General features: G+C 40.8%; 2 protein-coding genes across 8 annotated transcripts in view; one reads left to right on the top strand and one right to left on the bottom strand.

Annotated features, from left to right (window-relative positions):
- Positions 1–17,507, bottom strand: part of ctxnd1 (cortexin domain containing 1) — a 135,680-nt gene that overhangs the window by 19,079 nt on the left and 99,094 nt on the right. For 2 of the 3 annotated variants that reach the window (XR_014276575.1, XR_014276576.1), the window contains exon 1: positions 4,728–5,465. The gene's annotated coding sequence lies outside the window, so the exon portion shown is untranslated. Of the gene's footprint in view, positions 1–4,727; positions 5,466–17,507 lie in introns of those variants that run through there. The other variant, XM_082531470.1, reaches the window with a different exon arrangement.
- arnt2 (aryl-hydrocarbon receptor nuclear translocator 2) overlaps positions 982–17,507 on the top strand; it is a 64,013-nt gene continuing 47,487 nt past the window's right edge. The window contains exons 1-5 of one of the 5 annotated variants that reach the window (XM_082530843.1): positions 982–1,435; positions 9,095–9,206; positions 12,610–12,657; positions 14,271–14,321; positions 15,918–16,131. In XM_082530843.1, the coding sequence (XP_082386969.1) occupies positions 1,405–1,435; positions 9,095–9,206; positions 12,610–12,657; positions 14,271–14,321; positions 15,918–16,131 (456 nt within the window). In that variant the 5' untranslated portion in view covers positions 982–1,404. Of the gene's footprint in view, positions 1,436–1,490; positions 1,639–9,094; positions 9,207–12,609; positions 12,658–14,270; positions 14,322–15,917; positions 16,132–17,507 lie in introns of those variants that run through there. The other 4 variants (XM_082530844.1, XM_082530845.1, XM_082530846.1 and 1 more) reach the window with 4 other exon arrangements.

Here is a 17,507-nt window from a genome sequence, read left to right as displayed (position 1 = left end):
TCATTCAAATCATTTGCAATTTTTTTATGTCACTGATTATTGTATTTTGCATTTGGAAGTTGTTTAGATAGTCCAATCCTTTAGTTCCTTTGTTTACAATATTATTGATTACTATCCATATGCTTTTCATATTATTTTTATTTTCATCTAAAAGCTTACTGTAGTAATTTCCTTTGCTGTGTTAGTATTACAGAAAAGAAGTTGTCATTAAGTGTAACTGTTATATAACTGTTAAATCAACTTTCTTAAAAGCAGAAATGTTACCACTCCTTCCCAATATATTTTACATTTAAGATAAGAAGCAGTGAAATAAGTAAGGACTGAAGATCATAATAGTATCAGAGGATCTGCTGAGACTGAGGCGTTTACATTGTCCAACTTCTCTCATTCACACAATAAAATATCGTCTCGACCTAATTATTTACTGATGAAATCATTTTCAACTAATGTAATTTAGTAGATGAAAATAATGTGAATGTTGACCAGTTACAAGTATGTGTGTGTGTGTGTGTGTGTGTATGTATACATACACACACACACACACAGATATATATACATATATATATCTGTGTGTGTGTGTGTTGGTGGTCTTTTTCTTAATTATTTTTCTTAATTATTATCAGTAATTAGTGTGAAATCTTTTCAGTTGTTGAAGATTGCATTATCCTGTGCGTAGAGGGAAAATAAGGCCTGTACTTGTGTCTTAACTGTTTCAGGTTTTGCCAAAATCGATTGATTTAATATAAAAGGTACAAGCCAATGAGGAGTTAAGCTCAGCTCAGTTTTATTATATAGCGCGAACATCAGTCAGGACCCTGCAGTGATACGGATACTGCAGTGATACTTGATGGCAGATAATATTTTAAGGCAGAACAAATGCAAAGGTTAACAACTGACGATCTTGTAATAAGTCCACGACTGCACGGCTCGGTGCCGAGAGGAAGAGCAGCGAACAAGCGTAGGCGGAAATGTATTCCTCCAAGCGTCCCAACAAACAAGCCCGCTACAAACCACCGATGCCTGCTTCCACAGCACCGTGCATTACGTACACTGTCCACACTGTAGAACATTAATTTATTCAAGCAAGTCGAAAATCTCGCGGTGTTACCATTCAGACATCTTGAATTTTATTAAAACCACTTTTTTTCATTAAAGATACGTCATATATATATTTTAAATCTATCCATCTGTCTCTCTCTCTTTATATATTTATACAGACAGGCTTTGTTAGCGGCTTGAGTCCACATTATTTTCCGCTGCTTTAGCGGATGTGTAGTTGGTGGCTAGACCGAGTCTCGCGTGCTAATCCCGCGGAGAAGAGACAGTCTCTCACGGGGGCTTTCGAGCCGTATTGTGCGTCATCTGCATCGCCGCCGTTTTGTTATTTTTCTCCGCCGAGGAAACATGGCAACCCCGGCTGCGGTCAACCCGTCCGGTAAGTGAGCAGCTATAGTGTGCTGGTGGAGAAATAAAATGGATATGTTCAGGACAGTAAAGGAGAAAATGCAGCCGGGTTTTGTTTCGACTGTTGCTGAAGAAGGTCGAAGCTCCGACAGGCCGCCGTAGCCTGGCTCCAGCATCCATATCCCTTCCCCCACCAAGCCGACATTCACACCACCGCGAGGCTTTTCTTCCCAGGTTTGCAGCCAACTTCTGTCGAAATGACGTGGTTGCTGTGTGATTTTATGGCTTTATGCCCATTTGTTGTCATACTTTTGCTGCGATTCGTGTCCCGTAGAACTGCTAGCTGTACGGGTTTGGCTGTCCAGCCCGTTGCTTTCCTCTCTCAGTGATACAAAAGGTTATTTTGCATATTGTTGCCGTACCCCATTGCCCTTTATACGCTGTGTTGCCTCTAAGATATTTAAATGCTCGTTTTTATGAAAGGGGAGCAGTCTCACATCGGCATTTGCCTTATTCGTGTATCTCTGTTCCGTGCCTGTTGATTCTTTATTGCACAGAAAGCCGATAAATATGTTCCGGGGCGCTTGGACAAAGCGGAATGCTGTTTAAAAGTCTGCCCCTGCACTTTGGGATTTCCTCTTGGTTTGGGGTAAATAAACAAGTAACTGCAAGCCGGCGTCAAGCCACGGTGAAAACAAGTGAGCTGAATCCATATATCTAAACTTTTAAAGACCACAAACAGGCTGAGGGGAAATTACGGTTCAGCGGCGGTGGCGCGTTGGCGGTGCGTGGACACGGTGTCCATCTGACAACTGATGCAGAGAACATCAGGTGTCACAAATATGATGCACAACCTTTTGTGGGCTACTGTTGCCTGTGCTGTTGTCGGTCCTTAGCCAAGCACGGAGACGTTATAAGATACAAAGAACCGAAACAAAATGCTAAAAACAACGAGAAGTGCCCACTGTAGCCGGTGTCGGTCACTTTTCATGATGCTGTCCTGATCTTTGGTATTTTGTTTTTCAATCTTTCTCCCATTCCTGGTAAACTCCACCGATCACCAGTCAGCTTTTGGCCCATGTCAAGCATCAGGCAGTTGCAGCATGCATGGAAGTTGGTTAAAAACCCCTCACAACATGCTTTTTGTTGCCAAATACTTGTAGATATGCAGACGGACACAACTGCAGTACCAAATGTTAAGCATCAGCTTTAATAGACGTTAGCTGCTTGAATCAGTCCTAAAAATTTCACTACAATGCTAATACATTGTCCTCATTTTGCCAGTTTACTAAATAAGTTGTATGTGAAGTTCTACCTGTTTGCTACATTAATACTTGGTAAAGAATGAAAGTATATACTACTAAATAGGTTGAATTTTTTGAATTTTGATGGCAATTCAAAGGGAAAACAACCACGAAATGATGATAAAGTTATACAGCAGCTTCAGGACTCGCTGGAATTCATTCAGCAAGTTTCAGAATGCTGCTGAACCATTTTCATCAGCAACAAAGATTTCAAGCTGTGACTGTCATCCTAGAAGAGAGCACTCCACAGTCTGAGATTAAATGGGGTCAAGCAGTCAATTACAAGCAATCTGTTTTTGATAATACAGTAATTAACTGTGGTAAATCACATGTTTTCTGCCGTCTACATAGGTAGGGATTCCTATTTAAAAAGTCCATTTGTCCTCAGCAAGTTTTCCTGTTGTACAAGAAAATAGCCAGGACTCAACTCAGCTGGCACAAATAGAGTTGAGTTCTCTGTGTGTGATCACGGACACAGACTCTGCAATCTGTTTACATTTATTAGTTGGACACAAATCATTTGCAAACCTTCAACAGTCCGAGTGAGACAGCGACTGTCTGCGGAAACGTTGCGTCTTCTCAGGCGATCTGTGCACTCGTCCTGTGATCAAAGGTGGTTGTGAGTGTGGAGCACCCTTGAGAATTTTTTTCTTGTCACACATCATATGTCACTGTAGCATAAATGAATTCAAGTTGACGTAATCTGAAAAAGTACTGCGGTAAAGTAATTATTCCTGTGCGGATGACAGAGACTCTCTTGAAGAAACGGGTCAGCCTTAATGCTTTGCGTCACTTCATTGACAGTGTAAATGAAAAGGGAATACAAATAAAGAACTGACTGGTTATTAGTACCTTTGCTGCATACAGAGTGTTGAAATGAGGTGCAATTAGAATGAAAAATGAACAGTCCTGTCAGACAATGAAAGGGCACTGTCAGCAGACAAACTGCAGAGAAAAAGGTGAAGAAGCGTGAACAGGCATGGTGGAGGAATTTCAGGAGTCATTTCTGACAGAAGGATAGAAGCAGGAGTGATGATGTATGGTTTGAAGAGGGGGGCACTGACAAAATGACAGGAGGCAGAGCTGAAGATGTTAAAGTTTTCATTGGGAGTGAGCAGGATGGACAAGATTAGAACTGAGTAAATCTGAGGGAGAGTGCATATACTGGACCAAAGATTTTGAATATGAAGCTACCAGGCAGAAGGAAAAGAGTAAGATCTCAGAGAAGACTACATGCAGAGGGCTGGTGTGACAGAGGTGCCTTCTAGGCATGTGGTCAGATGGAGGCAGATGAGCGGCTATTGTGACCCCTCAATCGAGCAGCTGAAAGAAAAGAAGACGGGGAGCAGACAAAACAAAATTCTTCTTATTCTTAGTCAAAGAAGATCTCAGTCAGTGCAGATGTCTTGTATGGAGGCTGCATCCAACTGTATAATGAGCCATTCCAATGTGTGGTGGATGCAGGCAGTGAGAGCTCTGTGTGTCATTAAGCACAGCCAGAGGAAAAAAATCAGCCTTATAGTTTCCCTGGGATGGCAGTAGAGTCAGGCACATTGACTCAGACCAGATACCCAGGGATGTGGGAGGGGCTGGTCACTGCAGGATTATTCCCATAATTCTGTGGCTCAGACTCATTTGGTGTAAGAGGGTGAGAAACACGAGAAGTGAAATGATCTGATGAGGTCTGTGTGCTTTGAGAGGACAAAAAAACCCATAAAAAAAAATCAGGCCATAAATCAAACTGCAGCTCAGAAGAGTAATCCGGTTGTTCAGTGATGACGTGACGAATCCTACTTCCGGGTCTAAAGTAGTCTGCGTTTAATATGGCTTTTGTGTTGTTAACATGTTTAATGTTTTGTATTTTCTTCTATTTAATCTCAAAAAGCTCCTAAAACAGTCAGTGATCACTGTTGACCTCCCTCGGCTTTTATTACCACTAATCATTTATTTAAGCTCAGTTTTTAAAACCTTAGGATGTAACTACAGCCCAGCCCATGCAGCAGTATATGAATGACTAACCTCGTATTGTGGATGGATTATCTCAGTTGTTCTCCTGGCTGAAGTTTGGTCCTTTTACAGCATCCTGCCATGCGATTACATTTGTTCCTGACCACCGAGAACACTCACGTTAACTTTTATCGAGTGGAAAAAAAGTTAGCTTGTTTATATCATGCTAACATAGCTGTGTCGCTAGCGGTCACGTAGCACATCATTATATACCAGCTAGCCCAACTTCAGTAACCCTACAAACGTCACTGCTGTTTAGTTTTCTGTCTTCATTTATGCTGGAAGTGATAGCAGAGCTGTACGTTTGAATTTGTTTCCAAAACCCCGCAGTCAGGACATGCTATATTGTATTTAGATAGAAGCTAGCGAGCTAACTCCCTGCTAACTTCTAACTGCGTTAAATGTCATAAATTCCGTTTTCATGGATGCCTGGATGTTAAACTCAATTGTTACACCTGGTAGAGCAGAACGCTGATCATTTTATTAAAGATGAAAGACTTTAGACAGTTTTTAACTCTCAGTAATGCCATAGTGATCGTTTGATATATGGACCTGCAGCGGAGTTTAGGTCCAGACACGGCTAGTGACGTCAGACTGAACAACCGGATTGCTAGAATGTAGCAGAGCATCCTTGTCAGATCTTTGACTGTTCATTTATCAGTTAAACTAGTCTTATTTATTGCTGAAATCATTTTCCATTAACTAAGTGATCAAAAAACAGAAAGTTGTTCTACACCTGTACTAAGGTCAGTTGATTTATTGAATTCATAAACCTTCCAAGTAAAGTTAGTTTCATAGCCATGCCCTTATATATACACTATATTCTTCATTTCCGGTTAATACTTGTACAGCTGCTGTTATTGTGTATATATTTATTTATATTTAGATTTCTTCATACATTCTTATATAGTTCTATATTGTGTATTGTGTATTTTGTTGTACAGTTATTTTATTTTCAACTTTAATTTATATATTTATCTTTATCTTATTCTTCCCAGTTAAATTTACCCTTCATTCTAATTTGTGTTGTACAGTTATTTCATTTTTAACCTTAATTTATATTCTATTCCTTCCTAGTTAAATTTACCCTTTTTAATTTTTCATATTTATTTCCTATCTTATTCATAGCCTTTTCCTTTTTTGTTTTCTTTAGGTCACGAGCAGTTGTCCAAGCATTTCACTACATATCGTACTGTGTATGACTGTGTACGTGACAAATAAAATTTGAATTTGAATTTGATTTGAATTTGAAGCGATATATGGAGCGACTGCCTCTTCTTGCTGCTACTTCAATCATGAAACTGATCTGTGATCAGCTGATCGGCTTTTCTGTCGTGAGTCCGTCTCTCTAGTTTGCTTTTGGCCCACTTTGCACCAGAAAGAGGAAACCAGCGGCTGAACAACAGCAGCACGTTTAAGCTTGATCAGCTGTTGTTAGAATTTATTTAATATTACTTTCTACTCGAGGATCTTTTTCTACGTAGCTGACGTAACTGTGCAGGGGCGGATCTAGCAAAGTTTAGCCAGGGGGGCCGATACGGCATGAACAGGGAAAAGGGGGCACAAAGACATACTTTTCTTTCTTATTCTCATTTAAAATGTCTCGCTTTTAATAAATAATTATCTGACACCCAAAGTTTAAATTTGATGTAAAATGTATAGAAGTCCATTACTGTATATAGTGACTATTAAGTCTAATATACCCTAGTAAGCTGTAGTACTTTTTCCTTTGGGAAGGTACCATCTGTGCAGTCTGCAGTTCTGTTGAAGAAAGATGTTGAATCTATTTAACATTTCTTGAAAAAAAATTTCACACTGCATCAAATTAAGGTTGATTACGTCGATTAAGCATCATGAGGTGGAGCGTGAGGGGTGGTTCCCTATTTTTTATTTTTTTATTTTTGTTGTTGCTGGGAGTTGGAACCCTATTAGTTAGGCTGCTTAATATTTATGCTAAGTACTCTTTAAAATACCAGAATAGGGAGGATGGTGTAGGTCTAAGTTTATTAGATTGATCAGTATTGCTGAACTATGAAATATTTTTTTTGCATACAGGTATAACAGAATAGCTTTAGTGTAGTTGTTGTTTTAAACTTGAGTATGAACTTGCAGACTTGCAAAATGCAGCAAGATATTTAAAAAACAGTTTTGTTGATTAAAAAACACTATATCGGATTCATATCGGTATCGGCAGATATCCAAATTTATGATATCGGTATCGGACATAAAAAAGTGGTATCGTGCCATCTCTAGTATACACCAGTATATACCAGTATACACCAGTATATGCCAGTATATAACAGCAGATCAGAATATCCCTCCAAGACTGTAAATGGTAAATGGCCTGTATTTATATAGCGCTTTACTCGTCCCTAAGGACCCCAAAGCGCTTCACACATCCAGTCATCCACACATTCACACACTATGGAGCAATTTGAGCTTTTCCCACTACTTCTATTGGATTCATGCATTCACTATCAGACTAGCTTGTCTGGATTAGGGTTGTGGGATGCTCAGGCCGATCCCAGCTTCAACTAGGTTAGGCTGTTGGGAGTATTTAAGTTACAGAAAAGGTCCCCAAAAACCATATTTACACACAGGGACTAAACAATTAACTGTCCATTTATACAGCAGTGAAACTTGGTGACTTGAGGCATACATTTTTAAGGGTTCTGCACGTTTCTATTATCAGCCAACACATGCCAGCATTAATGTATGATTGCAAACAAGCCCTGTGTACCTGTACAGGCTATATCATTCGGATTCGATTTAGACACCTGCTCAGTAAACATAGTTTGTGAATACAGATAATGTTACCTTTAAAATCAAGTCTTTTACATTTTGGCCTTTGACTTCTACGTGATGATAAGTGATAATTCATCATGAGAAATGATAGCAGAGGTATAGAGAAACACTGACGGTGTTCAACATTTTAACCATGACAATTAAAGGAGATGAAACACTGTGAAACTGACATAGTTATAACTCTTAGAAGCTGTTTTTTTTTTTAAAGTGCTTAAAATTAAAGTTTTAAAAACATGTTCAGCGCCATCTTCTACGTTACCGGGTTGGTTGGTTGCGTCTAATAGACTTCCATTAGTTCATGTTAGCTAACTAGCGACAGAACTGATAACTCGGGGGGAAATCGAGGGGACTAAAACTAAAAATGAGCTTAAGCGGGGTCGCTTTTGTGCTGCCCCTGAGTGCAACAATGAGTTTTAGGTTAAAACTAAGGATATAATTTCCACTTTCACTGTATGTGTCTTTAGCAGCATTTGTTTTTTTGTTATTATTTAGCTAGCTTCACTCGAAACTTGAAAGACGTGTATAGTGGTATTTTGAGTGTGTAATAATCCTGCTGTTTGAGGGCTGTTTGTTAAGCTTTGTGGCTAGGGGAAAAAACTATGGAGGTCAGAAATAAAGCGTGACTGAAGAGCGGGAATAGAAACAACCTTGGGTAAGGGTGTGCAGTGATTGAAAAGGAGAAAGGAGGCAGCATTTCCTTCAGTCTCCCCAAAGGCTCATTAATGGATTTAACCCCAGGGCTTTTCTACTTCTGGCTTTCTGGTCGAGCTCCAGACTTCTCACTGTCTCATCAACATAGTGAAACGAGTAGAGTAGAAGATGGCGGAGGCTAAAAACAGAGCTACGAGAGAACAGACACCTATCTGATATGAGGGATGTTTGTACTGGTGTTACTAGTGGCTTTTAATTTCCTAGGTTCCTTTTTGTTGTATAGATCAGGTTTTTATCATCATTTTGTTGTGGCACTCAACAATGAGGAGACATTTAGCCTGCTTTATTTAGTGCAGTGTTTGTGTCTGTGTGCATGTGAGATTGTGTATGTATATATCTCTGGGTGCAGTAACACATACTGTATCAAATTTTAATTCATTTACTTTGTGCACTGAGTTATACTGGCAGGTTTGCTTCACTTATCCATTTCACCTGGCTTAATGAGTGAGTGGCGCAGAAAGATGTAGAGGCACAGAGTGATGATAGAGACTCCAGGAGCATAGACTGTGGTCCTCACACTGTACCAGCTTAATGTTGAGTAAAAGAGGAAGCCTGTATTTTTACTGGTGTGTGTGTATGTGTATATATATGTCTAAAAACGTGTTTGATAATCTGAAAGTGTGACAAATATTTTTTTAACAGCACTGTAACATAAAAGCAATGTAAACATACATGTGAGTAGTTTAGAATATTTGACACATCTTACAGTACTTCAAATGCACATTTGCAAATTACAGTTTATATTAAGCAATGGAGAAGACACACACAGAGGACACACAAGCATAGAAACAGTTTTATAGCTGCAAATTATATTGCTTTAAGATTAGAACCATAGTTAGTCCTCCCTCTGTTATATCTTCCAGAAATGGGCAGTGAGTTGCCAGGGACAGTTTCAATGCCAGGAGCTGTTGGATCTGGACCGGTGAGGATGGGTGGAGCCGTCCCAGGTCGTGGGGGCAAGAGGAGATCAGGAGGGTGAGTGTCTTTACTGCTGATATGCTGTGGAAATTAGCTTTAAAATTAAAGGATCAAAAAAGCTTTGTTGGGTCATCAGTCCTTTAAATCCTGTTAGTGTTAAATTTACTGTATTCTGAACTAGTAAATGCAATCGGTGTAATTGTATTGAGGTTTAGGACTCTCGCAGTGTCCTCAATACTGCAGCATAACTGTATTGACACGACAAATTTTCTTATTGTCTTCTGCTTTTAAATGTATCTGCACCTACATGTCTGATTTTGGGCAATGAGTACACCATCAAAGAGCGATTTTTATCACTCCTGGGAACAATGCTAAGCCTCTCTCATCCTCGTTGGAACCGTGCAAGATTTAACACGTTGGTATTTCTAATTCACAGCGGTATGATTACACACTAGACAACTCGCTGCAATAAACTCACCACTTGCTAATTGCAAACTGCTCAGTGGAGTTGGTCCCACTGTGGGACATGGAACTGATTCTTGCTCTGTTGATGCAGCAAGATTCATTGCTATTGATAATGGAAAAATGCAGTAGTTCAGCATTTTCCCATTATCAATAGTAATTATCAACACATTGTGTCTATTGATAATACTTATTGATTTTTCTAAGAAGCGTGGGTGCTCACGTAGTTGCATCCCACAATCTCAATACCAGAAAGACAATCAAGGTTTAAATGAAAAACTAGAAGTTTGGGTGTCTCAAACTTTGAAAGCATATTGTTTAGAAGACTCGTTTATAAGAATAGTTTCTCCGCACAAGATACTATTTGTGAGGTCCAGCTGTTCTCTCTGCAGGAAAAAGCCAACAATGATCGTCCCTTCCATCGAGTTGTGATTCATTAACAGTATTAACTGAAAAAGTAACTGTATACTGTTAATACTGTTCTGTCATTCACAGTTTCTGTGAATATCCTCGCACATTTTATTCTGTGAGTGATAAAATGTGCGAGGATATTTTCTCACCTCTTTATATGAAAAATATTCTAGTGGAAAATGGAAGAAGTTGTTTGAATTTAAAAAGGATTCATTTAGAATGGAACCACATCTCATACTGAAGGCAGACCGCATTAGCATGGAAGTCACAGAATTACAAGAATGATCTGGAATACACATCGATTGCTCTAGACTTTGTATATTTCTGTTTGTTGTACATTAGTTGGTCAGTTTACACTTAACGGTGCACTTAACCCATGCACAGGCAATGTAGAAAGTAAGGTATGGCTCAAGGTTGCGATACAGTTTACTCCTGTCTATGGTGTTCCTGCTGTATGTGCCCAGCTCAGAGTGTATGTGAACGTGTTCACGTGTTTGTGTGGTTTCGAAATGATGTCAAGGTAACGAACAGCTAAAAATCTTCTCTGTTGCCTGCAGACAGTGTGCATAACAGTTTTAATTCTCCAGCAAGTATTCTTAACAGCAAACCCTAACCCTGAAAAAGGGAAATGGGGCCATGCTCCTATTGGCCCACCACTCGCAGGAGGCGCCATAGGGGTTGGTAGCAAAGTGTGTTGGGCGGAGGCCCTGGCGGACCGACCCCCAACTACCAAAACTAGTGACTGAGACATGGCATGTCACCTCTCTGGTGGGGAGGGAGCCTGTTAGTGCATGAGTTTGACAGAGGTACCAGCGAGATATAGTCTGGCTCACCTCCATGCACGGCCTGGGCTCTGGAACCACTCTCCTGGAGAGAGACTGGACTCTGTCTCAGTCTGGAGTTGACTTTGGTGAAAGGTACCGGGCCGGGGTGGTATCGTACTATCCCCTCGTCTTGCTGCCTGTAATGTGGGGTTTCTCCCAGTGGATGAGAGGGCTTGTTCCCTGCGCCTTTGGTTGGGGAATAGGTCCTGACTGTTGCCTGCACTTCTGCACTGAACCACAGTTTAGAGTACCCAGCTTTCTTGGGGTTCCTGGGTGGGGGTGCTTGAGGGTGCTGGGGACTCTATTGTCCTACTGGGAGACTTCAACGCTCATGTGGGCAACAACAGTGAGACCTGGAGGGGCGTGATTAGGAGGAATGGCCTCCTGGATCTGAACCTGAGCAATGTTTTGTTATTGGACTTCTTTGTAAACCACAGTTTGTCCATAATGAACACCGTATCCGAGCAGAAGTGCACGTGGCACCAAGACACCCTCAGCTGCAGGTCTGGTCATACGATTATAAATTCGAACATCAATCACCAGACCTGTGGCCTAATGTTCTGGACACTCAGGTGAAGAGAGGAGCTGTGCTGTCAACTGATCACCACCTGCTGGGGAAGGATGCTGGACAGACCTGGCGCACCTAAACGTGTAGTGAGGGTGTGCTGGGAACACCTAGCAGAGGCCCCGGCCCACTAGATCTTAAACTCACACCTCCGGCAGAGCGTCAACAGCATCTGAGACTGGGGACACTGAGTCTGCACCTGAGTTCAGCATCTCCAAATTAAAGTGAATAAATAACTGTAAGTGACACTTGACTCACTTTTAGTCACTTACAGTTATTTATTCACCTATTCAGTCAGTTAAATTTTAAAACTGTGTATATACTGTATATTCTGTGTGCCTGTTTATGCCCTGTCCTTATCTTCAACGCCATGCTGCTCTGTTGTATCTTAATTGCCCCTCGGGGATAAATAAAGTCCTTCTGATTCTGATTGCTGAAGCTGCTGCACCTAGTGGAAGGCTTTTACTTTGGTGGTCTCAGAATCTCAACACTGCTTTTCACAGAGGGTGTGGTTCTGTTGGCTTCATCAGGTGATGGCCTACAGCTCACATTGGAACGGTTCGCAGCCGAGTGTGAAGCGGTGGGAATGAGACTCGGCACCTCCACGTCTGAGGCCACGGTCCTCAGCCAGAAAAGGGTCGAGTGTCCATTCTGTCTCAAGGACAGATTCTTGCCCCAAGTGGAGGACTTCAAGTATCTTAGGGTCTTGTTCACAAGTGAAGGGAGCAGGGGCAGGGTACCTGATCACAGGCAGGGCCTAGGTGTTGACAGTTCTTACCGTTCAGCTCCTCAGGACTTGCCTGACCCTTTGCAGGTACTTGGTGGTTACAGCTTTCTCAGCGGCCTCTTTGTGGTTCCCATTCGCCTGTGGGACTCCTAGGTACTTGTAGCTGTCCTCAATGTCTGCAGTGTTGCCTTCTGGTAGTTCAGTCCACTCATTTCTGACTACATTTGCTTCTCTTCATTACCGTCCGCTGTCTTTGAGTCCAGCTTTGTCCAACCATTGGTAGGTATTCTATCAATGACAAAGGAGCTTTTCTACCTCTTCTTACGAATTACAAATTGCTTGTAATTTGTCGGCCAAACGTAGCTTGTGGCTATGTTCTGATACGTTTATGCAATATTTTAAATTTTTTATTAAAAACATACTTAATTAAATTAAGAAGTGGTAATTCTCTTTCCTGTTGTTGTTTCTCAGAATGGACTTTGATGATGAAGATGGAGAGGGGCCTAGCAAGTTTTCAAGGTGAGAACATTCACAGTAGATGGCACACATACTGTCTGAAATTGTTGAGTACATAGTTCATGAAAACCACACAGTTTTTGTTTCAGGGTACCGGCAGGTGCAATGAGTTGTTAATGGTTTCTTGGAACAAAGTAGCAGTTATGTTGGTTTAAATTGGTCCCTTAATTTGAGGTATCGTTCTAAAAATTCCCATTTTGTTTTGAGAATCCTCCTGATACCCTGTTTGTAACTGATGTGGACACATCGGGACTTTTTTCTTTTACATAAAGGGGACTCGAGTCTTCCTCTCACTGCATCTCAAGTGTCCTCTCACAACTTCCTTTCATTTCAGCCTGTCTTTCATTTGTTCCTTCTAATACAATGTAATGTGTGAGTGTGTAGGATAGTTCTGAAGTATAGCAGTCAGTGCTGTTTGGAGCTGACGGAATCTGTGAAGTTGAACAGTGACAATGGAGAGCAGGAGCTGCTCTCTGCTGGCTACACAAGGAACTGCATTTCATGTCTGATCCATGTGGATTGAGAAAGGCATACCATGAAAGGATGTGCCGCTGCATATGCACATTGTACATCTGCTGTTTCCACTCCAGCATATTCATCGTTGCTTTCTCCCATATGCAACAGCTTTCATTCACCTTGCATCTTATTTCATGACACAAAAGAATGAACTGAAAAAAGGAATTCACTTTTATTTTTGAGGGGGGATGGTGGGTGGGGAGAGCTGGTACTGTTTTAGGCTATAACACCTGAACTGAAGGTTAGAGGGATGAGCAAACACACTGCCCTGTGTACAGGCAGAGTGTGAAAGGTTCTCAGTCAGGTAATATTCCCTGCTAGGGGTTGAATGCGGTCTAATATTTGTTTTAAGAACTGATGAAGGTGACATGTCTTTACAAACAAAATACAAGCTCAAGCAAATACGTCACATTTCCTCCCACACTCACCTTGAGGTTGGACGGTGCAGATTCACCAGTTTAATTATTTAATTTTTCTTTGTTTTTTGTTGGAATCTGAACAACTTAAAGACTTTTACAGATATTGTGGACTTAATTTAATCATAGAAACAATATTCACTAGTGGGTTTGTGGGGTTTTTGCAACTTGCTTATGAGCTATTGTTTGATTGAAATTCTAGTAAATGTTTAGCATGAGATGAGTGGTCCATCAAGATGTTTTCTAGCCTCATGTAGAATTTGACACTAGATGACATTTGAATGCTGGGGTTTATGTGTATTGTAGCGTGCTGTAACATGAAGTGGATCGATACACTAATTTAATTTATTAAACAATTAAAAATATTGTTAATTTCATTTTAAAAAGGAGGCAAACACCCTCCTGTGTAACTGGGCTCAGTTCGTTGGTGCCTTGACGTGGCAGTAGTAGTGGTTGTGAGTCACTGCTGAGTCAAGTGACAATCCTAAAAACACACATGACCTGAGAAACCATCTTGTTGTCCATTTTTGTACATCAGACTTTGTCGCATTGATCATCAATCTTGAACATGTAATGAAGTATTGCGTGGCAGCTGAATATGGACAGTGAAGCTGCTCTTGATACTTTTCCTGTATCTACATGTTTGTCACGCGTGTTACATGCTGTGTCCTCTCCTTTCTGCAGGTATGATGATGATGATCAGAATCCTGGTGGGGATAAGGAGAGATACGCCAGGTAGGCTTAGCCAGCTGGGCATAAAGAGGATTTTGCATTGATGCAGGGATCAACAGACACTTTGATCCTAACAACAACAAAAACACTTCTGTGTTGTTAGAAATGCTCACAGCGAGTTCCCAAAAAAGATGGCTAAAAATAAAAGTGGAAGCATTGAGTTTGTTAAACGCACCCAATTTTAGTACGAGAGAGGTGAGCACAGACATTTTTTCAACAGTTTTAAAAGAGTCAATAATTCCCACTCAGTTTGTAGGTTTTGTTTTTTTAAAACCAGGTCATATTCCAGCAGTTAAACACCTTCTGCTACTGCGAGGTAATCGGAGCACCACATCCAAGATGGCAACACTGAAGTCCCTTTTTTAGCCTTATATCCTGTGGCAGGGCTTTGGGATTGTTCAGCGGCGTGTAGAACACAAAGGTCTTTGTTAGACAAACAAAAGGGAACCAAACAAACTAAAAACAGGGAGGTAAAGTTAGACACTGGAATTTGGGGAAAAAGTAAACTCAGTAATGAATTCATACGAAGTTAAAATAATCAAAAATAATCATAAGTAATAAAAAGCAAATTCCAGAATCATGAGGTTTATACTGCAAGTCTTCTCTCCTCTCACAGGGTGCTTCACAGCATGGTCGACGTTCCTGCTACATAACAGAAACGAGCAAGAAGCGCACTTTATCAGCCTTGCATTAAGATTTGGCTTCACTCTGTGTTTTGTTGGCTCTTCATGAGTATAGCCAAACCATAAATGTAAAATATAACTATTATCTGAAGCCACAGAGCCTTAGTTGTACTCTGTGGTTATACCTTTGCTGTTACATCTAACAAGATTTCCAGGATGGTTTTTTCCATACTTGGATTCCCAACATGTGGGACAGATGTAAGCCAAGCCGAGAGCTTCCCTTGTGTGCTGAGCTTATGCAGGCTTGGTATGTTTTATTTTGGTATTGTGCAATTGTCTTGTATTTTATCCATTTATTTTTCAATTTTTACCCAAAATTTTCTGAGAATCGCGAGTTTCATGAGAATCTGTGAGGTGTCAATAAAAACTGCCAACTTGGCTCCAGCATGATTTTTATGTATATCCACACCGATATGATGGATTTTTTTAAAAACCTTTCTCTGCTGGTAAATCTGTAAAGTCTGCAGCGTAACCTGCTCGATGGAGCACACACAACTTAAAGATTCATTGGTTGTTTTTGTGTCTTCCCCAAATAAAGTGGGACCAGCTAATCTGGCCGTTGTAGACTCGTGTCTGTTTGTATAATAATGGTCAGAGTGCAGGAGATTATGTCCAGGATTAAGACTAATAGGTGTTTTTTACAAATAGAGTACTTAACAATACTTGGAGGAGCCACTGAAGTCCTTAACTGTTTGTGCCCTGTGTTATTGTCACTGCTTTCTTCTTAGATGAATATTTAAACACTGAATTGTTAAAATAAAGAATAATAATTTGACAACAAAGGGCATCTTTGAGATCAAATTGTACAGTTATTCATCTAAAGTTCCAAAACATCCTGATAAGATACATCCCAAGGCTGCAAGGGGTTCTCAACTTGCATCTTCCAAGCACCTAACTGATCTTCTCTCTGTTGTAGAGAGAACCACAGTGAGATTGAGAGACGCCGGCGCAACAAAATGACCCAATACATCACCGAGCTGTCAGACATGGTCCCCACCTGCAGTGCTTTAGCTCGAAAACCTGATAAGCTGACCATCCTGCGCATGGCTGTTTCCCATATGAAGTCCATGAGAGGGACGGGCAACACATCTACCGATGGCGCCTATAAGCCTTCCTTTCTCACGGAGCAGGTACTGCACTGTCAGAGGAGCAAAGCTCTAGCTGCTCACAGCAAAAAGATGGATGGCAGTGGAACTGAAACTGGCATAGAAAAATATTTTTTATTGTGAAATTTCATCACAACAAAATATTCAACAGTCAACTGTTAGTTGAAGTGGGAATGTCTGGGAACAACAGCAAGGATGAGGTTGGCCAAATAAAATCACAGAATGGGGTCAGTGGATGCTGAGGTGGGTGGTGCACAGAGGTCCCCAACTTTCTACACAGTTAATCATTACAGACCTCCAAACCTCACGTGGTCTTCAGATTAGCGTAGAGGAGAAGAGTGAGCTTTGCAGATTGGGTTTCCATGGCCAAGCAGCTGAAAGCAAGCACTACATCACAGAGCGCAATGCAAAGTGTCGAATGCAGGAGAGTAAAACATGCTGCCAGTTGTCTCTAGAGCAGTGATGCGTATTCTCTGGAGTGATGAATCATCCTTCCCCGTCTGGCAATCAGATGGACGAGTTGCTGGGAGAACAGTACTGTCGGACTACACTGTGTAAAGTTTGGTGGAGAGGGGATCATGGTGTGGGGCTGTTTTTGTGTTCTAGTGAATGGAAATCGTAGTGCTTCAGGATAACAAGACATTTTGGACAATTTCATGCTCCCAAAGTTGTAGGAACAGTTTGGGCCCCTTGCTGTTCCAACATTAGTGTGCACCTGTGCACAAAGCAAGATCCATAAAGACATGGATGAGCGAGTTTGGTGTGAAAGAACTTGACTGGCCAATGTCAGTGTCTGACCTCACAAAGTGCTCCTGGAAGAATGGTCCAAAATTCCCACAAACAGGCACTTAAACCTTGTGGAAAGCTGTTTCAGCTGCAAAGGATGGACGGACAGGATTAAGAATGGGCTGTCACTCAAGTTCATATCTATGTTAAAGGAGACAAGCAAATGCTTTTGACAATATACTGTCTGTCTTCTAGTGTGCAACAAAGACCACTTTTGTTAAAAGAGGTCTTTAAACTGCACTTGGTGACCATTGTGACCAAAAATCTGCACGCTGTAAAATCTCATTCGTTCCCAGAACTAAAAAAAAACAATTATGCAAACTCATTGCCTCAAAAAAACTAAGTAAAGGTTACTTAAGATAACTAAGTTGGGCAACGTACTCATTCTGAGTACACAGTAATAAGATCAACTTGTTGTTCTGACCAACATCTCAAGTTCTACTAAATTAAAAACAGTTTGTGGCTACTTACTGTTTTTCATTTTGCTTACACACAAAGTAAATGCAACAAAATCACACCATGTTTTATCATCCTTGAACTAACAACACTTAATATAAACAAATATGATTCAGAAAGAATAATTAACGTGTTTTGTAATGGAGTTAAAATCAGCC

This window comes from Aulonocara stuartgranti, assembly GCF_965226115.1.
Source record: "Aulonocara stuartgranti genome assembly, chromosome: 1".
Taxonomy (NCBI): Eukaryota; Metazoa; Chordata; class Actinopteri; order Cichliformes; family Cichlidae; genus Aulonocara; species Aulonocara stuartgranti.
Note: the sequence above shows the minus strand (reverse complement) of the source record. Positions and strands in the feature narration are given on the sequence as shown.